Source organism: Phyllobates terribilis, unplaced genomic scaffold (genome assembly GCF_046119375.1).
Source record: "Phyllobates terribilis strain yellow unplaced genomic scaffold, ASM4611937v1 Scaffold_1__5_contigs__length_1240528914, whole genome shotgun sequence".
In the NCBI taxonomy this organism is placed as follows: Eukaryota; Metazoa; Chordata; class Amphibia; order Anura; family Dendrobatidae; genus Phyllobates; species Phyllobates terribilis.
The window spans coordinates 616,037,595-616,062,293 of NW_027362761.1; the positions used below are offsets into that span (position 1 = coordinate 616,037,595).

The 24,699-nt window shown below is 50.3% G+C and overlaps 2 protein-coding genes across 2 annotated transcripts in view; both read right to left on the reverse strand.

Annotated features, from left to right (window-relative positions):
- Nucleotides 1-21,258, reverse strand: part of LOC141272893 (uncharacterized) — a 123,320-nt gene extending 102,062 nt beyond the window's left edge. Inside the window, exon 1 of the mRNA XM_073684062.1 lies at nucleotides 21,127-21,258. The gene's annotated coding sequence lies outside the window, so the exon portion shown is untranslated. The remainder of the gene's footprint in view (nucleotides 1-21,126) is intronic.
- The window catches only part of LOC141272967 (uncharacterized), a 180,612-nt gene that overhangs the window by 27,977 nt on the left and 127,936 nt on the right, over nucleotides 1-24,699 (reverse strand). The window contains exons 2-3 of the mRNA XM_073684210.1: nucleotides 18,269-18,448; nucleotides 16,483-16,606 (exon numbers count right to left, since the gene is read on the reverse strand). Coding sequence (XP_073540311.1) covers nucleotides 16,483-16,606; nucleotides 18,269-18,448 — 304 coding nt within the window. The remainder of the gene's footprint in view (nucleotides 1-16,482; nucleotides 16,607-18,268; nucleotides 18,449-24,699) is intronic.

Below are 24,699 nucleotides of genomic sequence, written 5' to 3' on the forward strand. Positions count from 1 at the left end.
GTCTGCAACATCCTTCAGCATGACCGGTTTGGCAGTGGGTCAGTAATGGTGTGGGGTGGCATTTCTTTGGAGGGCCGCACAGCCCTCCATGTGCTTGCCAGAGGTAGCCTGACTGCCATTAGGTACCGAGATGAGATCATCAGACCCCTTGTGAGACCATATGCTGGTGCGGTTGGCCCTGGGTTCCTCCTAATGCAGGACAATGCCAGACCTCATGTGGCTGGAGTGTGTCAGCAGTTCCTGCAAGATGAAGGCATTGAAGCTATGGACTGGCCGCCCATTCCCAAGGCCTGAATCACAAGGCCTGAATCCGATTGAGCACATCTGGGACATCATGTCTCGCTCCATCCACCAACGTCACACCACAGAATGTCCAGGCGTTGGCGGATGCTTTAGTCCAAGTCTGGGAGGAGATCCCACAGGAGACCATCCACAACCTCATCAGGAGCATGCACAGGCGTTGTAGGGAGGTCATACAGGCGTGTGGAGGCCACACACAACACTGAGCCTCATTTTGACTTGTTTTAAAGGACATTTCATCAAAGTTGGATCAGCCTGTAGTGTGTTTTTCCACTTTAATTTTGGGGGTGACTCCAAATCCAGGCCTCCATTGGTTAATAAATGTGATTTCCATTGATGATTTTTGTGTGATTTTGTTGTCAGCACATTCAGCTTCTACAGAACAAAGTATTCAATGAGAATATTTCATGCATTCAGATCTAGGATGTGTAATTTGAGTGTTCCCTTTATTTTTTTGAGCAGTGTATATATATAAGTATATACCTGAGTATAAACCGAGGGGGGCTTTTCCAGCTTAACAAATGTGCTGATAAAGTCGGCTTATACTCGAGTATATACGGAAATTGCTTTTTTGAGATCTCATGATGTCACCACGAGGACACGGCCTCCTTCCTGGACAGGATCCTCTGGGATCTCTGTAAGAGGAGGGAACCTGCCGTCCTCCTATTAAAAGACATGTATCTTTAAAGAACAATAAAAAGGCAGAAAAATGTCAACATCCGCCTCGATCTAGCCATAACTTTTTATTTTGCCATCCCCATAGCAGTACAAGGGCTAATTTTTTATGGGAGTTGCATAAAAACTGCAATTTCACAACAGTTTTTTTTGGCAGACCCTGGCTGTCATGACAACCCAACAAGTGGAAAGACGCACCCCCTGTCGGCGTACCTTAGATGCCGCTGTCAGGGATTTGACAGGTTAAGAGTCGCAGGCGAAGCTCAGCTCCAACCGCGGCTTTTAGAGGCACAAGATGATCAGACATAATCTGCCAGGAAAGATGCAGGCTCGGAGTGCGAGCCCGCATCAAAGCCAGGAGCCGGCATATGAAGTGGAAGGGGTTAAACCAGAGAGTTATGTCACACAAAACAGTTAATAAATAACATTTCCCACAAGTCTACTTTACATCAGCACAATTTTTTTATCAGGAAGTTAGAAGGGTTAAAAGTTGATCAGCGATTTCAATTTTTCCACCAAAATTTACAAAACCATTTTTTTTTTTGTTTTTAGGGCCAATTTGAAGAGACTTTGAATGATCTACATCAGGGTTCCCCAACTCTAGTCCTCAAGGCCCACCAACAGGTCATGTTTTCAGGATTTCCTTAGTATTGCACAGGTGATGGAAATATTGCCTGTGCAGGTGATGCAATTATCACCTGTGTAATACTAAGGAAATCCTGAAAACATGACCTGTTGGTGGGCCTTGAGGACTGGAGTTGGGGAACCCTGATCTACATGACAGAAAATACCCAAAAGTGACACCATTTTAATAATTGCACCCTTCAAGGTCCTCAAAACCACATTCAAGAAGTTTATTAACCCTTCAGTTGCTTTACAGGAATTAATGCAATGTAGAAGGATGTCATAGAAATATTAAGAATTTCTCCAAAACCGCTCTTCCTCCCTCCTTTATCGACCATCTGTCGGAGTATAAGAAGCAAATCGCCGTACACAGGAGAAGTGGCAAACCCAATCGCCCATTCATATTAACATACGAGTGTATTTCCTTGTGGCACCGGCCTGTGATAAATATACACCTAGGTGAGAAGGATGTCGTTCCTAGCTTCAAAAGAATTCTCTCTCACCCCCACGGCATCCCCATTTGCTCCATAGAAATCTACAGTCTCGCCGGCACCGACACGAAATATCCTTATTGGCAACTGATGTTAAAATTATTCTGAAGGTTCTGTCGTCTAGATTGAATACAGTAATTTCCACAGTTATCCATACCGACCAGTCAGGCTTCTTGCCGGCTAGATCCACAGCTGTTAATATTCAGAGATTGTTTCTTAATCTTCAGTTGCCGGTGGATGGTGATGGGGACAGGGCTGTATGTTCTCTGGACGCCGCTAAGGTCTTCGATTCTGTTGAGTGGGAATATTTATGGGCGGTGATGGAAAAGTTTGATATTGGACCTCGTTTTATTTCATGGGCTAAATTACTGTATGGTAGGCCGATGGCTAGAATACAGGTAAATGGACACCTCTCCCCGGGTTTGGACTGAGTAGAGGTACGCGGCAGGGGTGTCCGTTATCCCCCCTGCTCTTTGCAGTGGCCATTGAACCCCTGGCATCAGTTACCAGGGAGCATCCAGGAATAGTTGGGTTTCGTAGAGGGAACAGTGAAGAAAAGGTCGCGTTATACGCTGACGACACTTTATTATTTCTGGCTAAAACTTCTGAGTCCCTTCCTACAGCGAAACGACAGAAACATTTGGAAAATACTCTGGTCTGAAGATAAACTGGAGCAAATCAGTTATACTTCCATTGGATAATACAGATGAGAATGCTTCCCACTACATTAACTCGGATTTACAAGTGGTATCGGAGTTTAAGTATTTAGGCATCAATATATCGGCAAAAATAAATGATTGTGAGAAGTTGAATCTTGATCCAGTCTTAATTAAATTTAGAGGTAAACTAGGCGCCTGGTCTAAGTTACCGTTGTCGGTGGTGGGCCGTGCTAACCTGGTCACAATGATCCGGATGCCACAACTGCTGTATGTCCTACACAACTCCCCAATATGGATAAATCAGAGGCTTTTCTTTAAAGTCAGTCAGGAGTTTAGAAAATTAATATGGGGCCATGAGACTCCGAGAATTAAACTGGAAACATTTCTAAGAAACAAAACAATGGGAGGGCTTGCGGTTCCTAACCCATGGGTGTATTAAGTGGCATCTCAGCTTCAACATATCCAGGGATGGGTCGACCCTGGGGGAGGGGGAGCTCAGCATATTCGGGAATGGGACGACCCTGGGGGAGGGGGAGCTCAGCGTATGTGAGGATGGGACGACCCTGGGGAGGGGGAGCTCAGCGTAAGTGGGGATGGGACGACCCTGGGGGAGGGGGAGCTCAGCGTATGTGGGGATGGGACGACCCTGGGGGAGGGGGGGCTCAGCGTATGTTGCTACAGCATTATTTCCAATCAGATAAACTCTATGAGGTATTGGAGGCGCTTACGTTTGGGACACTTGGAGGCAAAATACAGACTATGCTGTTATGTCACAAACTTTGGGGGACGGTGAAAAGGAATAGAAGGTGTTTAGCAATTTTCTTCATTATGGAACACTCCATGGCTTCCAAGTCTATACCAACTGGTGGGATTTGGCTCCTGGAGAACCAAGGGTTTAACCAGACTTAATCAAGTGCTGATAGGAGATGTGATTAAGGAATTCTCACAGCTACACAATGAATATGGGTTACCTCCCTCTGAATTCTACAAATACTTACAATTTAGGCACGCGTATCGGGGGGAAGGCATTATTCTGGAAAGGGGGTAGCCTTAAACTCAATAATACAGAGAATAGCTAATCTACACAGTTCTCGTGGACTGATCTCATTACTTTATGACATTATATTGACAAACCAGCCGATGCAATAAAAAGAAAAATGGGAGAGTGTAATGGGACCATAGAGGAAAATCACTGGTCAGATACACTGGAAAGAGTCCACAGCTGTCTTTAAGTGAATCCCATAGACTGTCCCAAAGATATATGTGATACACCAGGTATACAGGACACCTCAATTCTTACTGAACATCGGATTTCGTTCAAGTCCCCACTGTCCTAGCTGCAAAACTAACATAGCAGACATGCTTCATATGATGTGGAACCGTCCTAACCGGGTGTCCATTTGGAAGAGTGTTGTAGCAATGATTAACAGGGTTTATTCAATTGACGTAGAGCTTTCACCATTAGTATGTATACTGGGATCCAGACAGACTCTTGCATCTTTCATCCAGCCACTGACGTTTCTGGATTGTGAGTCATGGGGAAAGCAAAAGAATTGTCAACGGATCAACGGGAAAAGGTACCTGAACTGTATAACACAGGAAAGGGATACAAAAGATATCCAAGGAATTGATAATGCCAGTCGGCAGCGTTCAAACTGTGATTAACAAATGTAAAATCAGGGGCTGTGTAAAAACCAAACCCCGGTCAGGTAGACCAACAAAAATTTCGGCCACAACTGCCAGGAAAATTGTTCGGGATGCAAAGAAAAACCCACAAATAATATCAGCTGAAATTCAGGACTCTCTGAAAACTAGCGGTGTGGCTGTTTCAAGATTCACAATAAGGAGGCACTTGAAAAAAAATGGACTGCATGGTCGAGTCGCCAGAAGAAAGCCATTACTGTGCAAATGCCACAAAGTATCTTACCTACAATACGCCAAACAGCACAGAGACAATCCTCAAAACTTCTGGAACAAGGTAATTTGGATTGATGAGACCAAAATTGAACTTTTTGGCCACGACCATAAGCATTACATTTGGAGAGAGGTCAACAAGGCCTATGATGAAAGGAACACCATTCCTACAGTAAAGCACGCAGGTGGATCACTGATGTTTTGGGGATGTATAACCTACAAAGGCATAGGAAACTTGGTAACAGTTCAAGGAAAGATGAATGCAGCACGTTATCAGCAAATACTGGAGGCAAATTTGCACTCATCAGCCCAAAAGCTGCGCATGGGACGTACTCGGATGTTCCAACATGACAACGATTCAAAACACAAGGCTAAGTCGACCAGTCATTGGCTACAGCAGAACAAAGTGAAGGTTCTGGAGTGGCCATCTCAGGCTCCTGACCTCAATATCATTGAGCCACTCTGGGGAGATTTCAAGCGCGCAGTTCATGCTAGACAGCCCAGGAATTTACAGGAACTGGAGGCTTTTTGCCAAGAAGAATGGGCAGGTTTACCATCTGAGAAAACAAAGAACCTCATCCACAACTAACCACAAATGACTTCAGGCTGTCATTGATGTTAAAGGGGGCAATACACGGTATTAAGAACTGGGGTATGTGAACTTTTGATCAGGGTTATTTGGATGTTTTTGCTTGCCGATACCGACGTAGTGAGTAATCGGGATCGTGGGCTCGCGAATCCCTGCTCAATCCTGACAAAGTGACGGCCACGGTGGGATAATGTGTGATCTCCCCGGTGTCGTCCCTGACACCTATAACTTGTTATGATAAAGAGTTATTATTGTTTTATAGCTTAATCCTTGCATTACCAAAAGAAAATTAAGAATCTATGATGTCATCACGATATAAACTGATTGTTAATATGATGTAAAATATGACGTTTTGAGGGGGCGTGGCCTGGCTATGGAGGAGTGAAGTCGCAGGGTTGTTTGCTCCCGTCCCTGGCCCAGCTTCGGGGCATGCCTACCACATTAAATCGAGCCAAAATACTACCAATGCCAGCAAAAAAGAAAAGGAACATAACACAGATCAGTGTGAGTACCCAGCGGGCCCCTCCAACGAACATTACACGCTATCTGAGAAGCACTGCACCTGCTTCTCCTGCACAAGCGGGATCTAAGATGGCGTCGGCGGGCCCTGCACAGCGCTCCTCGGCTCCTGCATTGGAGGCTCTGAGCCCACGTAGTAAACGCTCCCCCACATCAAGATCAACAGACCTTCGTCGGCGGAGGACTCTCAGGCGTGGGAGAGCACGGGAGGCCTCGTCGTCGCGGCTGCGGAAGACTCCCCCCAGTCCAAGATGGCGGACCCTGGTTTTGCGCCTCCGGGATTCAGGTGAGTGGTGGGGGATAGCTCCATGCTCCAACCCCCGGACACTTCAGACTCGGCGGAGCCTTCCTCTGCTGCGGGTTCGGACTTACAGAGACCCCAATGGTCCACTGATGACCAGAGATCCCCTGAGAGAGGCTCCTTCCCCACATTATTACGCTCTCCCTCTCCTGGCTGCTCAGAGGAGAGCCAACAGGATGATTTATCTCAGCATGAGGCAGTGTGGAGAGATCTCAAAGCTCGAATACGAGCTATCCCAACCAGGGAGGACATGGAGTCCTATATGTCCAGATTGGAGTCCTCCTACAGAGCTGAAACTGCTGCCATTAGAGGGGACATGCAAGAGTTAACAGAAAAAGTGTCTGCTGCTGAGTCACACACAGCATCCATCGCCCAACAAGTTAAATCCCATGAACAAACTTTGTCCTCCCTCTCATACCAACTGGAATACCTAACAGATTTGATAGACGATATTGAGAACAGAGAAAGGCGCAATAATATTAGGATTAGAGGACTTCCAGAGACAATTGAACACCATAAATTGGATGAGACACTACGCCATTTGTTCAACTCTATTCTGGGTCGGCCTTTAGAGAGTGAGTTGGAGTTAGACAGGGCCCATAGATCCCTGGGTCCCAGACCCTCTGACATGTCAAAATATCGAGATGTGATTTGCCGGGTTCATAAATACAAAATCAAAGAAAGCATCTTAATAAAGGCCAGAAAAATGGATTCTATTCTATATCAAAATCATCCTGTACAACTCATGTCTGATCTATCACGTCACACACTTCAGAAGAGGAAGACTTTAAGACCTCTATTAGAGGTTTTGAGACAGCAGAACATATTATATTCTTGGGGTTTCCCTTTCCGCCTACAAGTCCGCCATTCTGGGGTTTTACATGTGGTACGCTGCCCTGGAGACATCCCGGCTTTTGTTAAGGGCTTGGGGATCCCCCACGTATCTATATCATCAGAGGATTGGCCAAGTCTCCCAGGAGGCCCCAAGTCGGATCTCAATCCAAAATCACAAAAAGTGACAAGAAACAAAGCCAGAGAAGAATCTAGAAGAGAGATCAATAGGAAACACGTTCCACATCCCCCAGATTGAAACGTCTTTCACAAAAAGGACCTGTGGTCAATTCTCTAGCCCTCAGTGCTAGTCAAGCTGGTGAAAGACATTAGAATGTTATGTTCCTCTAAAATGTTCTCAACGTAGAATATAGTTGATATTTTGAATACCTCACGTATGTGACTGGTTATCAGTGACAAAACTAATTGTACTATGTCAATAGTATTCAGTTCTTGGGAGGTACAGATATTATCTCATAAGGTTATGTGATATATTGATTTGAGATTTAATATAGTGACAAGCAGATGTTAATCTATGACAGTTTTTGGCTGCCTTTATATCAAAGTTTTAGTACAAAAGGTTTGGCCTGTTGTTTGGGCTTGGGGGGGACGGCTCCTCGGTAGAAAGCCCATTCTCTCAAGGGGTTTACACACTGCTAGCAGGTGTAAAATAGACTCATCTCCCCTCATCAGATTGTTTTCTTTATTCTAATTTTATTTTTGTTCCCCTTTTGCTTTCTCGTCCCTTTCCCCCACCCCTTTTTTTTTTTTTTTTTTCTCTCTACATATTTTGTACCTTTTTTCTTAATTTTCTTTATATTTCCGTCTCCCATCTCACCCCACCCCCTTCCTCACCCTTGGTAATCATGTCATCTATTAAAGTAGGTTCATTGAATGTAAGAGGCTTTAATGTCCCACAGAAACGTTCTCAAATTTTATACTCTATGCACAAACAAAAAGTCCAGGTTCTTAAGTTACAAGAGACGCATTTTAAAATGGGGCATGTGCCTGTTCTTGGTGATAGGTATTATTCTCGATGGTTTCACAGCACTAATCCGGATTCACGCTCTAAGGGTGTATCCATAGCCATACACAAATCGTTGGCTTACACTTTCATGGATTCTCTCATTGATGATCAAGGCAGATATGTGTTTTTAAAACTTAAAATAGAGGAATCAATATATACAATAGCAAATTGGTACCTCCCTAACAAAGATCAGATCCCCACGTGTAGGTCCTTTTTAACATCCCTCTCTGAATTTGCAGAAGGTATTCTGATTGCAGGTGGAGATTATAACTTCACATGGCTAGATTCATCCTCAGGAAGGGGTGTTGTCCCTTCGAGAAGGCTCCGATCACTGAAGCGGGCCATCCACGCCCTCAGATTGACAGACGTTTGGTGAATCTTAAATCCTCAGGGTAAGGATTACACATATTTTTCTCCTGCGCATGGTTCATATAGTCGCATTGATTTCTTCCTGTTGAGTCATCACGCTCTTTCTTTAAACCCATCTGCCACAATAGGCGACATGTTGTGGTCTGATCATGCTCCAATTTTTCTATCCCTATCTATTCCTTCCTCTGTCCGACGCTCGTGGACATGGAAAATGAATGATCACCTTCTCAAGGATAGTATCTGCATGACAGAATTAAAAGATTCTGTTGATTCTTTTATGCAAATTCACAAAACAGATCAGACCTCAACTCCTCTGCAATGGGAAACTCTAAAATGTGTCATGAGAGGCGTGTTGATTAAACATGGTTCAAGACTCAAAAAAGAAAGAACACAGAGGGTGAATGACCTGTTGAGACAGATACACATATTGGAGACATCGCACAAACATACATTGTCACCTAATACACTTGCAGAACTATCAAAAAAAAGGAATGATCTTAAGATCTTGCTTGAGCAAAAATATCTAAGACACAGGGAGCAAACTAAAAGGTTTTTTTATGAATCGTTGGATAAATGTGGACGGGCACTCTCAAGATTGCTTCATCCTCGTTCTGTGGCAACATACGTTCCATATATCAAGAAACAGAATTGGGAGGATGCCCATAACCCTACAGAAATTATCGAGATATTTCGCTCATACTATGAGAAATTATATAATATTAAAGGGCAATATTCTGATCTCTCTCCCAGTGACCTAACTGCCCGAATTAAAGAGTATATACAGGATACTTCTTTACCATCTTTAGATAGCCAGGTCTCTGGGGAACTGGAAAAAGACATCACGGAGGAGGAGGTCAATCTTGCTATTCAATCTACACCATCTGGTAAAAGTCCTGGCCCAGACGGATTTACCCCAGCATTCTATAAGTCCCTTAAATCTCAACTATCCCCTATTATGCATAAAACATTTAATTCACTAAATGATAAGACGTGTTTCGTCCCCCAATCATTGGAAGCTCATATTAGTATCCTTCCTAAACAGGGTAAAGATCTTACAAATACGGCTAATTATAGACCCATATCATTAATAAACGTAGACATTAAAATACTCTCCAAAATTCTAGCAGAAAGACTGGCCCCATTGTTACCCTCCCTTATAAACACAGATCAAGTAGGATTTATTCAGGGCAGAGAGGCAAGAGATAACACCATTAAGACCATGTTGCTAATCTCCAAAGCTAAAAGCAACTCCGTACCTATGGGCCTTTTATCTGTTGATGCAGAGAAGGCCTTTGATAGGGTTCATTGGCAATTTATGAAGGAAGCACTAAGCCAAATAGGCATTGGACCACGATTTTTACAGTTGATTTTCTCCTTGTATTCAGGTCCTACTGCCAGAGTTAGGGTTAATGGAACCCTGTCCTCACCCTTTAAGATACAAAATGGGACTAGACAGGGGTGCCCTTTGTCCCCCCTTCTGTACGTGATAGTGATGGAACACCTGGCCAACGCTATAAGGAAAAATAGTAGTATTCAAGGGGTTAAAATAGGTACAAGGACTTATAAGACAGGATTATATGCAGATGATCTCCTCCTCTATGTATCTCAACCTCAGACATCTCTTCCTTCCTTAATGAAGGAGTTTGACAGATTTGGGTTCCTGAGTAATTTCAAAGTTAATTACTCAAAATCGGAGGCATTAAACGTGTCATTGCCACAGAGAGAGGTTAAACAGGTAATGGACAACTTCCCTTTTAAGTGGAAATCGGAGGCGATAAAATACTTGGGAGTGCTCGTTTCTTCTGATTTGTCAAAAATGTATGCGCTAAACTACCAGTCTCTCTTGGACCGTACATGTAAAGATTTACTAAATTACAGTAAACTGAGAATGTCCTGGTTTGGCAAAATGAATGCCGTAAAAATGGATATACTTCCCCGTTTTTTATACATTTTTCAAACTGTCCCTATCTCTCCCCCATGCAACTTTTTCAGCATATTACGTACAGTATTAACTAGGTTTGTGTGGGGTAAAGGTAGACCTAGGATAAGTATGCAGACTTTAAACCGCCCTAAAGCAGCTGGTGGAGCTGGATTTCCGAATTTAAAACATACTTTCAAGCCTCTGCTTTGGGCCGCCTTCTAGACTGGCACTATAATTCTTTGACAAAGCAATGGGTCACTGTTCAGCAGGAGGGAGTAGTTGTTCCTTTGAAGCACCTTCCTTGGCTCTTTGCCTCAGATGTTTCCTCAATTGGAGGTTTATCTGAATTGACTAGGGGTACAATCAAAATTTGGCATGCAATTATGAAAAAACATTTTTCCTCTAGTACAATCAGCCCTCTTATGCCATTATTCTCCAATCCCTCCTTCCCTCCTGGATATTTGAGGGATTCTTTCATGGGATGGAGAGCTAGGGAGGATGTTCGCCTTTTGCAGATATTCGAAAATGGTAGATTTCCGTCATTCAATACAATACAAGATAGGTGTCCGTCTAGAAAACTCCAGTGGTTGGAATATCTACAGTTACAATCGTTTTTATCGTCTAGGGGGGCAGCGCCCCTATTCCAGTGTACCCCATCTTCCTTTGAGAGACTGTTTTTGCAGGAATCTCCTCCCAACCATGTAATATCCATGCTTTATAATTGTCTGATAGGGGTAAATATCTCAGGAAAGCTTAATTTTCAACATAAGTGGGAACAGGAATTGGGACATATCATACCCTCGTCAGACTGGGAAAAAGGTTTCTTGTTTACACACAAAATGTCAGGTGCAAATTATGCGCAGGAGAAAAATTTCAAAATTATAGCAAGATGGTATCAGTATCCTGTGAAACTCCACTCCATATTTCCGGCAACTTCAGACATGTGTTGGCGATGTGGAGTGGAAAAGGGATCTATGCTCCACATTTGGTGGGAATGTAGTCGGATCAAACCTCTGTGGGAAAAAATATTCTCCAACTATAACCTAATCACTGGAAATAGGGTTGAGAATTGCCCTGAGATAGCCCTACTTTCCATCCAGCCTTCATCGATTAGATCCCAAAAAAAAGATATTTTAAGATTTTGTTTAACAGCAGCTCGTGCTGTGATTCCATGTTATTGGAAGTCACCTCAAATCCCCCCAATCTCAGAGTGGTACAATGAAATGGCTAATATCTGCAGATGGAGGAGCTTTCTGCTGATTTCAATGATTGTGCGGATAAATTCATGAAGATCTGGAGTGTTTGGATCTTGTTCCAAGACTCGTCGGAGTTCCACGGGCTATTTGGGTAAAGACTGATGAATAGGCGAATTGGATCCGGATTGGTGCTGGAGATGATTAGTGAAATTAAAATGGAACCTTAGCTCAGACTCCCCTGCCCCGTTCCCATTCCTTAAACCCTTCTCTCCTTTCCTATTTTCACTTTCTTATTACTTCTTCTCCTGCTCCCCCCCTCCCCCCCTCCTTTTTTTTTTTTCTTCTTCCGTTTTTGTACTGTTGATATTTGATATATGTTCTATATGTTCTTGGTTCCACTGTTGGAACAGATAAAAGTAAGCTTATACTGCTGGATAAAGGTGCTTCAGTCTTATAAGAAAAATAGTAAGTATGTGAATATACAATGTTATGACCGTCGAGACTGAGCACTGGCTTCTACTGATGTTCATTTTGTATGTTTATGTCTTTTCTCATTTCAATAAAAAAAGAGATTATACTAAAATATGACATTTTGATTCAATAAAAAGTTATGGTTAAAAAAAAAAAATAAGTGCGCAGTGTATATCATCCAGTATTGCTGAAGCTCTGGTTTACTCACTGTGCCCATATGCAGCACGAGGCCCCAAACTATCATCATTTCTGCTGCATTTACAGGGGTCCATCTGGGGGATGATGATGATGAAGATGAAGTGGGATTTTGGGCGTATAAATTTGTCTGGGCGCCATAAAATTTATTATATCCTCACTGAAGAAGCCAATTTCAGCCTGTACCGAAAAAACTGTCGGCCTCCTCTGCTGAACAGCGGCTTCTTCACAATGGGCCATTATTATTATATTCTTCTCACCAGGCGGATGTGTAAGTGGAGCTTTTACACCTGTATTGTGTGGGCCGAGTGGAAAGGGAAAGTTAAGAGAAAAAAAAAAAGTAGAAAGGCTTCTAACTCTCTGTACTCAGAATGGCCGCTCTCCTCCAGGAGAAACATTCCCCCTATAGAGAGGAGTACGCGGTGATCCGACCTTCTCCTCCAGGAGACACATTCCCCCTATAGAGAGGAGCGCGCGGTGATCCGACCTTCTCCTCCAGTTCGGAAAGTTCTGTGCTTCTTCGCCTGCAGAGCGAGTGGTGAATAGACGCGGGGGCCGAGAACTGCTGGAGCCTCCATGTCCGGCTCTGGTGGGTGATCGGGTCCACCACGCTCCATCCTTTTGTCAGGACTCGTGTTTCTAGGTCTGAGGAACGGTCCGGTGCCGATATTTATCCAGGACTTTGTGCTCAGTACGGAGAAAGTGAAGAAAAAAAACGCCTCCTCCAACCCTTAGGCTATGTTCACAAGAAGCGTTTTTGGACTCTCTCATTGCTTTCAATGCTGCAAAAAATTGACATTCTGCTTCTTTAAAAAATGCAGCAATTTTCCAATTCAGTCAGGAAAAAAATAATCTTGCGCCTGAGATTTATAAAGTTTTTTCCCCACTTGTAAGGAGTGAGACTCCTAGACTTGTAAAGCCTATGCACTAAGTACAGCTGCAACCTAAAAACAAAATTCCTTTTTGGGGGTTACATATTTTCATATATCTATTAAGCATTGCCAAAAATTAGAAGGAAGAGGGACTCCGATATCCCCTGTATTAGACATAAAAGAGGCCTCATACACCTTCTGTTACAAATTATTATTATTTTATTATTATTATTTATTATTATAGCGCCATTTATTCCATGGCGCTTTACATGTGAAGAAAGGGGTATAATTCAAGAACAATTACAATAATCTTGAACACAATGTGACAGCGACTGGTACAGGAGGAGCGAGGACCCTGCCCACGAGGGCTCACAATCTACAAGGGATGGGTGAAGATACAGTAGGTGAGGGTAGAGCTGGTCATGGAGCGGTATGGTGGAGCGGTGGTTACTGCAGGTTGTAGGCTTGTCGGAAGAGGTGGGTCTTCAGGTTCCTTTTGAAGGTTTCCACGGTAGGCGAGAGTCTGATACGTTGGGGTAGAGAGTTCCAGAGTAGGAGGGAAGCATGGGAGAAATCTTGTATGCGATTGTGGGAGGAGGAGATAAGAGGGGAGTAGGGAAGGAGATCTTGTGAGGATCGGAGGTTGCGTGCGGGTATGTAACGGGAGACTAGGTCAGAGATATATGGAGGAGACAGGTTGTGAATGGCTAGGGTTTTGAACTGGAGTCTCTGAGCAATGGGGAGCCAGTGAAGAGATTGACAGAGAGGAGAGGCCGGGGAATAGCGGGGGGACAGGTGGATTAGTCGAGCAGCAGAGTTTAGGATAGATTGGAGGGGTGCGAGAGTGTTAGAGGGGAGGCCTTACAAATGTAAGGTAGTGGGAGTCCTAGACTCATAAAGGCTATGCACTAAGTGCAAGGGCTGCCAAAAATTAGAATGGACTGCAATACACCCTGGAAGACACGTAGAGGAGGGTGTCAGAAAATATTTCATTTTTTATTCCCCATTTGTAAGGAGTGGGACTCCTACACTGGTAAAGCCTATGCACCAAGTGCATAAGAACATATACTCCTGGGTGGTATACAGATATGTAAGAGATTTTTAGAGGTAGGCCTCTAAAAATGATGGAGGGAATCATCCACACACTGTAAAAATTAAGAGCGAGGGTCTCATGATCACACTATTGGTATGGTGGATGAGGAGAACATGAAAAAGAATAAACCATTAACCGTATACCCCTGTTTGGATGGGAAGGGGTGCAAGGGAATAGATCAGAAAAAAAGGAACATTTTAATTGGCTTTTTCCTCTCCTGCTGTCATCCGGTGAGAAGTCTGGCCCAATCCAGCCCTTGATCAATTTTATGAGTCAGCCTGTCAGCGTTTTCAGTTGACAGGAGGATGCGCTTATCAGTTATAATTCCACCAGCGGCATTAAAAACCCGCTGACAAAACGCTGGCGGCAGGCCAGGAACTCCAAGGCGAAGAGAGCCAGTTCGTGCCACGTGTCCAGCTTGGATATCCAATAGTAGTAGGGCACAGAGGAGTCACGGAGGACACTGGTAGGGTCAGCAAGGTACTCCTTCACCATCTTCAAAAACTTTTCCCTCCTTGTCAGAGTACCCCGCGCATCAGGGCCTGGGAGCGGGGAGGGTCTAATGAAGCTGTCCCAGACCTTTGATAGAGTACCCCTGCCTCTGCACCTTGGTTGTCCATGGAACTGTGACTTCTGCCACCAGTGTTGTCAGATGGTGATTTTTGTACTAATTGTTCAAGTGAGGCCTGGTACTGCAACATTTTACTAGCCTCTGTGCCACGGGAAGGAGAGATGGAAAATTCTCATGGTAGCGTGGGTCGAGACGGGTGAACAAGCAGTAATCAGTTTTGGCCAAAATGCGTATAAAGAGATGGTCACAGGAGAGGCAGCAAATCATAGAGTCAGCCATGTGTGCCAGACTGCCAACAAGAGGACGACTATTCATCTCCTCCTTTTCCTCCTCTCCAGCCTGAACAGATGGGATAAAGCTGGTGTGGGTAGTAAGCTCTATAGTGCAGACAATCATCTCCTGATCCTCCTAAGCCGCCGCTTCCTCCTCCTCCAATCCACAATGAGATGAGGCTGAGCTATGTAGTATCACCCTGTGTACTTTCTTCCTACCATCTCCACCTGGTCCACATGCAAAGCTTCTACTTTACTTGTGAGCAGCGAGAGTTTGAGTAGGCACAGAAGAGGGATCGTTATGCTGATTATGGAGTCATCACCGCTCACCATCTTTGTTGATTCCTCAAACTTTTGTAGAACCTTACAGATGTCAGATATCCATGCCCACTCGTTGGTTGTTAGGTGCAAAGGGTGACCGAAATACCGACGGGCAAGTTGTAGCTGGTATTCAACTACTGCCCTCGGCTGCTCACAAAGCCGTGCCAACATATATAATGTTGAGTTGAAGTGTGTGGTCATGTTGCGCATCAGTCGGTGAGCAGGCATTTGCAAGCACTGCTGCAGCACAGACAAACTGGCGGCATCTGTAGGTGACTTAGGGAAATGGAAGCACACGTAGCGTACCTTCACAAGTAGCTCAGGCAAGTCTAGGTAGGCTTTCAGAAAGCGCTGAACCGCCAAGTTGAGTACGTGAGCCAGGCACGGTATGAGTGTTTTTCTTTAAAGTCTGTCAGGAGTTTAGAAATTGAATATGGGGCAAAGAGACTCCGAGAATTAAACTGGAAACATTGCAAAGAAACAAAACAATGAGAGGGCTTGCAGTTCCTAACCCATGGGTGTATTATGTGGCATCTCAGCTTCAACATATTCGCGAATGGGATGACGCTGGGGGAGGGGGAGCTCAGCGTATGTTGCTACAGCATTATTTCCAATCAGATAAACTCTATGAGGTATTGGAGGCGCTTACGTTTCGGACACACGACCATAGAAGTAGCCCTGAAAAGGACTATTTTGTTATAGGTTTCAGCAGCAAGGCCTATAATGCAAACTCTCCCTTCTCCAGCAACTCTTCCTACTCTGTTTCCAGGGTAGAGTGTGGTGAGCATCGCATGACCGGGTCTTATATAGACCCGATGAAGTGATGGGTCCGGGCAATCACAGTAATGCCACAACAAACATGGCTGCGGCAATTACCATAATTGGCAGGCAATCCCTGCATGTTTAGTGGCTGAAGAACAGCAGCGAAACGTGCAGGGTGGGGACTCGAGCACAAGGGATACTCGATCAAGTATGGAGCAGTGGCGAGCAGGCTCATTCATCACCAGCTGGGACATTTGCAGACAAAATGTGACCGATGCTCTATGGAAGGTGAAAGTTTCTGAAAGAAGCCGCCGAGGACGAAGACTCAAGACTGATGAAGACGACAGCGGAGAAACCGCGACTCACAGATCAGAAGAGAAGAATCAGGGAATGAAAGCTGTGAGAAAATGTAGAGAAACCAGAGCAAGTCTGGAGAAAAATCATCTATTATAGGACGAGGCCGAGAGACGTCATCACATCCCCCGGAGCCAACAAGAGTCTCCTCTCACCTGGTGATGTCAGAGGCCGGAGCTCCTCCATCATCACCTCCTGGTACCGATCCTGGTGTCCTTCTAGATACTCCCACTCCTCCATGGAGAGATAGACACCGACGTCCTGACACCTTATAGGAACCTGACAACAACGACACCGTCATCACCCAGAATCCTCCAGTGCTGTCCTGTATAATGTCCCAGCAGTCACCTCTCCGGTCATCAGCCAGAATCCTCCAGTGCGGTCCTGTATAATGTCCCAGTAGTCACCTCTCCGGTCATCAGCCAGAATCCTCCAGTGCGGTCCTGTATAATGTCCCAGCAGTCACCTCTCCGCTCATCACCCAGAATCCTCCAGTGCTGTCCTGTATAATGTCCCAGCAGTCACCTCTCCGCTCATCACCCAGAATCCTCCAGTGCTGTGCTGTATAATGTCCCAGCAGTCACCTCTCCGGTCATCACCCAGAATCCTCCAGTGCGGTCCTGTATAATGTCCCAGCAGTCACCTCTCCGCTCATCACCCAGAATCCTCCAGTACTGCACTGTGTAATGTCCCAGCAGTCACCTCTCCGGTCATCACCCAGAATCCTCCAGTGCCGTCCTGTATAATGTCCCAGCAGTCACCTCTCCGCTCATCACCCAGAATCCTCCAGTGCTGTCCTGTATAATGTCCCAGCAGTCACCTCTCCGCTCATCACCCAGAATCCTCCAGTGCCGTCCTGTATAATGTTCCAGCAGTCACCTCTCCGCTCATCACCCAGAATCCTCCAGTGCCGTCCTGTATAATGTCCCAGCAGTCACCTCTCCTGTCATCACCCAGAATCCTCCAGTGCCGTCCTGTATAATGTCCCAGCAGTCACCTCTCCGGTCATCACCCAGAATCCTCCAGTGCTTTCCAGTATAATGTCCCAGCAGTCACCTCTCCGCTCATCACCCAGAATCCTCCAGTGCCGTACTGTATAATGTCCCAGCAGTCACCTTTCCGCTCATCACCCAGAATCCTCCAGTGCCATCCTGTATAATGTCCCAGCAGTCACCTCTCCGCTCATCACCCAGAATCCTCCAGTGCTGTCCTGTATAATGTCCCAGCAGTCACCTCTCCGCTCATCACCCAGAATCCTCCAGTGCGGTCCTGTATAATGTCCCAGCAGTCACCTCTCCACTCATAACCCAGAATCCTCCAGTGCTGTCCTGTATAATGTCCCAGCAGTCACCTCTCCGCTCATCACCCAGAATCCTCTACTGCTGTCCTGTATAATGTCCCAGCAGTCACCTCTCCGGTTACCACCCAGAATCCTCCAGTGCTGTCCAGTATAATGTCCCAGCAGTCACCTCTCCAGTCATCACCCAGAATCCTCCAGTGCGGTCCTGTATAATGTCCCAGCAGTCACCTCTCCAGTCATCACCCAGAATCCTCCAGTGCGGTCCTGTATAATGTCCCAGCAGTCACCTCTCCGCTCATCACCCAGAATCCTCCAGTGCGGTCCTGTATAATGTCCCAGCAGTTACCTCTCCGCTCATCACCCAGAATCCTCCAGTGCTGTCCTGTATAATGTCCCAGCAGTCACCTCTCCGCTCATCACCCAGAATCCTCCAGTGCCGTCCTGTATAATGTCCCAGCAGTCACCTCTCCGTTCATCACCCAGAATCCTCCAGTGCTGTCCTGTATAATGTCCCAGCAGTCACCTCTCCGCTCATCACCCAGAATCCTCCAGTGCTGTCCTGTATAATGTCCCAGCAGTCACCTCTCCGCTCATCACCCAGAATCCTCCAGTGCTGTCCTGTATAATGTCCCAGCAGTCACCTCTCCGCTCAGCAGCTCAATCATCTTGTTGCTGAGCTCTAGGATCTTCTTCTTCCTCTCATGTATCGGGGGGTGCGGGGGAGGCTCTGTGATGGGGTCCGGGCTCCGCCCTCCTGACTCCTGGAGATGGATGATGGGAGTCACACCCTCCCCCGGTGTCTTCCTCACTATTGTGTAATCCTGTGTATCGAGAGAGACACTTAGGGAGAAGAATTCCTTCCCGACTCCAGATCTGACAATCAGTAGAAATCCCGGGATCAATAACCGTCTCCAGTAATCTGGGGCCATAACCTGGAATATTATTACACTCAGGACAGACATCCAGGCCCCTCTACAGCTCTTATAGGGAATCCCCATGACAACTCCTCCTGGCAGAGAGCTGCACACAATCACTGCTCTTACAGTAAAGAATCCTTCTCTTCCTCTTCTGGATTTCCTCTTCCCGATGTCGGACTTGTTACATAACACAATAAAACTGATAGAAATGTAGAGGAGTTACCTCTCCGCTCAGCAGGGTGATGATCTCCAGGGTGAAGTGTAATAATCTTCTGGTGGTCTCGTCCTCCTCCATCCTCGGGGTCATAAAGGAGAAGGAGGGATGAACACTGGATCAGCTGGAGGGATCTCGTCCTGCCGGCGTCTTCATGATAAAGGAGAAGATGGAGATCACAGGGGACAATATAACGACAATCACTGAATTCTGCCCCAAATATCCGACATTTATCAGGAAGAATCTGGAGGAAAAGCCACAAACTCCACCGCGGCCTCTTCCACCGATCTGACCGCTCATTATCAGCCTCGTAGGAGGACGGTCACCGTGGTAACTACACCTCCAGCGGGGGGACGGTCACCGTGGTAACTACACCTCCAGCGGGGGACGGTAACCGTGGTAACTACACCTCCAGCGGGGGACGGTCACCGTGGTAACTACACCTCCAGCGGGGACGGTCACAGTGGTAACTACACCTCCAGCGGGGGAATGCTCACCGTGGTAACTACACCGCCAGCGGGGGAATGGTCACCGTGGTAACTACACCTCCAGCGGATGACGGTCACCGTGGTAACTCCACGTCCAGAGGGGCGGTCACCGTGGTAACTGCAGCTCCAGCAGAGGACGGTCACCGTGGTAACTACACCTCCAGCGGGGTCGGTCACCGTGGTAGCTGCAGCTCCAGCGGAGGACGGTCACCATGGTAACTACACCTCCAGCAGAGGACGGTCACCGTGGTAACTACACCTCCAGAGGGGGCGGTCACCGTGGTAACTACACCTCCAGCGGGGGACGGTCACCGTGGTAACTACACCTCCAGCGGGGGACGGTAACCGTGGTAACTACACCTCCAGCGGGGGACGGTCACCGTGGTAACTACACCTCCAGCGGGGATGGTCACAGTGGTAACTACACCTCCAGCGGGGGAATGGTCACCGTGGTAACTACACCTCCAGTGGGGGAATGGTCAGCGTGGTAACTACACCTCCAGCAGGGGAATGGTCAGCGTGGTAACTACACCTCCAGCAGGGGAATGGTCAGCGTGGTAACTACACCTCCAGCGGATGACGGTCACCGTGGTAACTCCACGTCCAGAGGGGTGGTCACCGTGGTAACTGCAGCTCCAGCAGAGGATGGTCACAGTGGTAACTACACCTCCAGCGGGGTCGGTCACCGTGGTAGCTGCAGCTCCAGCGGAGGACGGTCACCATGGTAACTACACCTCCAGCAGAGGACGGTCACCGTGGTAACTACACCTCCAGCGGGGGCGGTCACCGTGGTAACTACACCTCCAGCGGGGGACGGTCACCGTGGTAACTAAACCTCCAGCGGGGGACGGTCACCGTGGTAACTAAACCTCCAGCGGGGGACGGTCACCGTGGTAACTACACCTACAGCGGGGGACGGTCACCGTGGTAACTACACCTACAGCGGGGGACGGTCACCGTGGTAACTACACCTACAGCGGGGGACGGTCACCGTGGTAACTACACCTACAGCGGGGGACGGTCACCGTGGTAACTACACCTACAGCGGGGGACGGTCACCGTGGTAACTACACCTCTAGCGGGGGACGGTCACCGTGGTAACTACACCTCCAGCAGAGGACGGTCACCGTGGTAACTACACTGCCAGCGGGGGACGGTCACCGTGGTAACTCCACCTCCAGCGGGGGGACGGTCACCGTGGTAACTCCACCTCCAGCGGGGGGTCGGTCACCGTGGTAACTCCACCTCCAGCGGGGGGTCGGTCACCGTGGTAACTCCACCTCCAGCGGGGGACGGTCACCGTGGTAACTCCACCTCCAGCGGGGGACGGTCACCGTGGTAACTCCACCTCCAGCGGGGGACGGTCACCGTGGTTACTACACCTCCAGCGGGGGACGGTCACCGTGGTAACTCCACCTCCAGCGGGGGTCGGTCACCGTGGTAACTCCACCTCCAGCGGGGGACGGTCACCGTGGTAACTCCACCTCCAGCGGGGGACGTCACCGTGGTAACTCCACCTCCAGCGGGGGACGGTCACCGTGGTAACTCCACCTCCAGCGGGGGACGGTCACCGTGGTAACTCCACCTCCAGCGGGGGACGTCACCGTGGTAACTCCACCTCCAGCGGGGGCGGTCACCGTGGTAACTCCACCTCCAGCGGGGGACGGTCACCGTGGTAACTCCACCTCCAGCGGGGGACGGTCACCGTGGTAACTCCACCTCCAGCGGGGGCGGTGAGGTGAGGAGGAGCCGCTGCACATCCCCCATACAACACTGAGGAGCCGCAGTCACATGGAGCAGGAGCCTCCACAGGAACAGCTCTGATCTCACCCCACACTCTCCTCTCACAGATTCACCACAAACCCTCCCTGTAATCTCACCGGAATGGCGGGAAGCGGAAACCTGCTGCTGGCTGATACCAGAGAGCAAGAGCTGCACACCACCAGGACGGAGCTGCTGCACTGAGAGCGGGAGGACCTGTGAAGACGTCACCGCCATGTGATCAGGGGGCGGGGCTCAGGAGAGAAGTGGTGACGGCCTGTGGTGACGTCGCCGTCATGTGATCAGGGGGCGGGGCTCAAGAGAGAAGTGGTGAAGGACCTGTGGTGACGTCAGTACCATGTGATCCCCGCATGATTCTAGGTCCTTCACCAGTTCTCTCCTGAGCTCCGCCCCCTCCCTGTCTGATCACATGACGGTGACGTCATCACAGGTCCTTCTACACTGTGCAGCAGATCTGCTCTGTCTCCCTGGTGACGTCTTGTTCTCTCTGGTATCAGCCAGTTGCTGTACACTGAGGTCTGGGGTGTCAGGGAATATGGAGGAATATTGAGGACGTTCTTCCATGTTGTCCTGAGATGGATATTCACCATTTCTCCCTTCTTCCCCTCAGCTCTGGTCAGTACAAGAAGTGTCTCCATAAGAATCTCAGCACAAAGCCCCAATGAGCCCGGCCATGAGTGACTGCTGGGCGGAGAGCGCCGCAGCCTAGGAGAGCGCCGCAGCCCCCTGTCCCTGCAGACGCAGGGGATTAGCTGCAGGGTGATCTGTATCATTCTATTAGGCGGCTTCCCGAGCTTCACAGGGAATCTGTAGACCGACGCCGAAAGGAAATCTGGAATATTGTACGTCCCAGAACTCCGAGAGTAACGGGATAGAGCGGCCGAGGAGCGGAGCAATAGATTCTCACTGCAACATCAGGAAGATGAGCGGAAAACCCGGAATAGTGGAGATGACGCAGAGCTGACACCACCGAGCCCACAGCAGAGGAGACCGCCTGCCGAGCCCCCTCCACCTGCCGAGCCCCCTCCTCCACCTGCCGAGCCCCCTCCTCCACCTGCCGAGCCCCCTCCTCCACCTGCCGAGCCACCTCCGCCTGCCGAGCCCCCTCCGCCTGCCGAGCCCCCTCCACCTGCCGAGCCCCCTCCGCCTGCCGAGCCCCCTCCACCTGCCGAGCCCCCTCCACCTGCCGAGCCTCCTCCACCTGCCGAGCCTCCTCCACCTGTCGAGCTCCCTCATCCTGCCGGGCCCCCTCCACCTGCCGAGCCCCCTCCACCTGCTGAGCCCCCTCCACCTGCCGAGCCTCCTCCACCTGCCGAGCCTCCTCCACCTGCCGGGCCTCCTCCACCTGCCGAGCCCCCTCCACCTGCCGAGCCTCCTCCACCTGCCGAGCCTCCTCCACCTGCCGAGCCCCCTCCACCTGCCGAGCCTCCTCCACCTGCCGAGCCTCCTCCACCTGTCGAGCTCCCTCATCCTGCCGGGCCCCCTCCACCTGCCGAGCCCCCTCCACCTGCTGAGCCCCCTCCACCTGCCGAGCCTCCTCCACCTGCCGAGCCTCCTCCACCTGCCGGGCCTCCTCCACCTGCCGAGCCCCCTCCACCTGCCGAGCCTCCTCCACCTGCCGAGCCTCCTCCTCCACCTGCCGAGCCCCCTCCACCTGCCGAGCCTCCTCCTCCACCTGCCGAGCCTCCTCCACCTGCCGAGCCTCCTCCACCTGCCGAGCCCCCTCCACCTGCCGAGCCCCCTCCACCTGCCGAGCCCCCTCCACCTGCCGAGCCTCCTCCTCCACCTGCCGAGCCCCCTCCACCTGCCGAGCCTCCTCCTCCACCTGCCGAGCCTCCTCCACCTGCCGAGCCTCCTCCTCCACCTGCCGAGCCCCCTCCACCTGCCGAGCCCCCTCCACCTGCCGAGCCTCCTCCTCCACCTGCCGAGCCCCCTCCACCTGCCGAGCCTCCTCCTCCACCTGCCGAGCCTCCTCCACCTGCCGAGCCCCCTCCACCTGCCGAGCCCCCTCCACCTGCCGAGCCCCCTCTACCTGCCGAGCCTCCTCCACCTGCCGAGCCCCCTCCACCTGCCGAGCCTCCTCCTCCTGCCGAGCCCCCTCCACCTGCCGAGCCCTTTCCAACTGCCGAACCCCCTCCTCCTGCCGAGCCTCCTCCACCTGCCGAGCCCCCTCCACCTCCTGCCGAGCCCCCTCCACCTGCCGATCCTCCTCCTCCACCTGCCGAGCCCCCTCCACCTGCCGAGCCCCCTCCACCTGCCGAGCCCCGTCCACCTGCCGAGCCCCCTCCTCCACCTGCCGAGCCCCCTCCTCCACCTGCCGAGCCCCCTCCACCTGCCGAGCCCCCTCCACCTGCCGAGCCCCCTCCACCTGCCGAGCCTCCTCCACCTGCCGAGCCCCCTCCACCTGCCGAGCCCCCTGCACCTGCCGAGCCCCCTCCTCCTGCCGAGCCCCCTCCACCTGCCGAGCCTCCTCCGCCTGCCGAGCCCCCTCCGCCTGCCGAGCCCTCTCCTCCTGCCGAGCCCCCTCCTCCTGCCGAGCCTCCTCCACCTGCCGAGCCCCCTCCACCTGCAGGATCGCTCACATCCTGAACCCCCTCCTCCACCTGCAGGATCACTCACCACCTGAGACTACTCCACCTGCCGAGCCTCCTCCACTTGCCGAGCCCCCTCCTCCTGCCGAGCCTCATCCACCTGCAGGATCACTCACATCGTGAGCCCCCTCCTCCTGCCGAGCCCCCTCCACTTGCCGAGCCTCCTCCACCTGCCGAGCCTCCTCCACCTGCAGAGCCCCCTACTCCTGCCGAGCCAACTCCACCTGCCCAGCCCCCTCCTCCTGCCGAGCCTCCTCTTCCACCTGCCGAGTCTCCTGCGAAATCACTCACCACCTGAGACTACTCCACCTGCGGGATCACTCGACCCCTGAGCATCCTCTCACCTGTGGGATCACTCGACCCCTGAGCGTCCTCCACCTGTGGGATCACTGGCCCCCTGAGCGTCCTCCCACCTGTGGGATCACTGGCCCCCTGAGCATCCTCCACCTGCAGGATCACTCGCCCCCTGAGCGTCTTCCCACCTGCGGGATCACTGGCCTCCAGAGCTTCGTCCACCTGCGGGATCACTGGCCTCCAGAGCATCGTCCTCCTGCGGGATCACTGGCCTCCAGAGCATCGTCCTCCTGCGGGATCACTGGCCTCCAGAGCATCGTCCACCTTCGGGATCACTGGCCCCCTGAGCGTCCTCTATCTGCGGGATCACTGGCCCCCTGAGCGTCCTCCACCTGCGGGATCACTGGCCCCCTGAGCGTCCTCCTGCCTGCGGGATCGCTCGCCCCCTGAGCATCCTCCCGCCTGCGGGATCGCTCGCCCCCTGAGCATCCTCCCACCTGCGGGATCGCTCGCCCCCTGAGCGTCCTCCCACCTGCGGGATTGTTCGCCCCCTGAGCGTCCTCCTGCTTGCAGGATCGCTCGCCCCCTCCTGAGCCTCGCTCGCCCCCTGAGTGTCCTCCCGCCTGTGGGATCGCTCACCCCCTGAGTGTCCTCCCGCCTGTGGGATCGCTCGCCCCCTGATCGTCCTCCCGCCAGTGGGATCGCTCGCCCCCTGAGCGTCCTCCCGCCAGTGGGATCGCTCGCCCCCTGAGCGTCCTCCCGCCAGTGGGATCGCTCGCCCCCTGA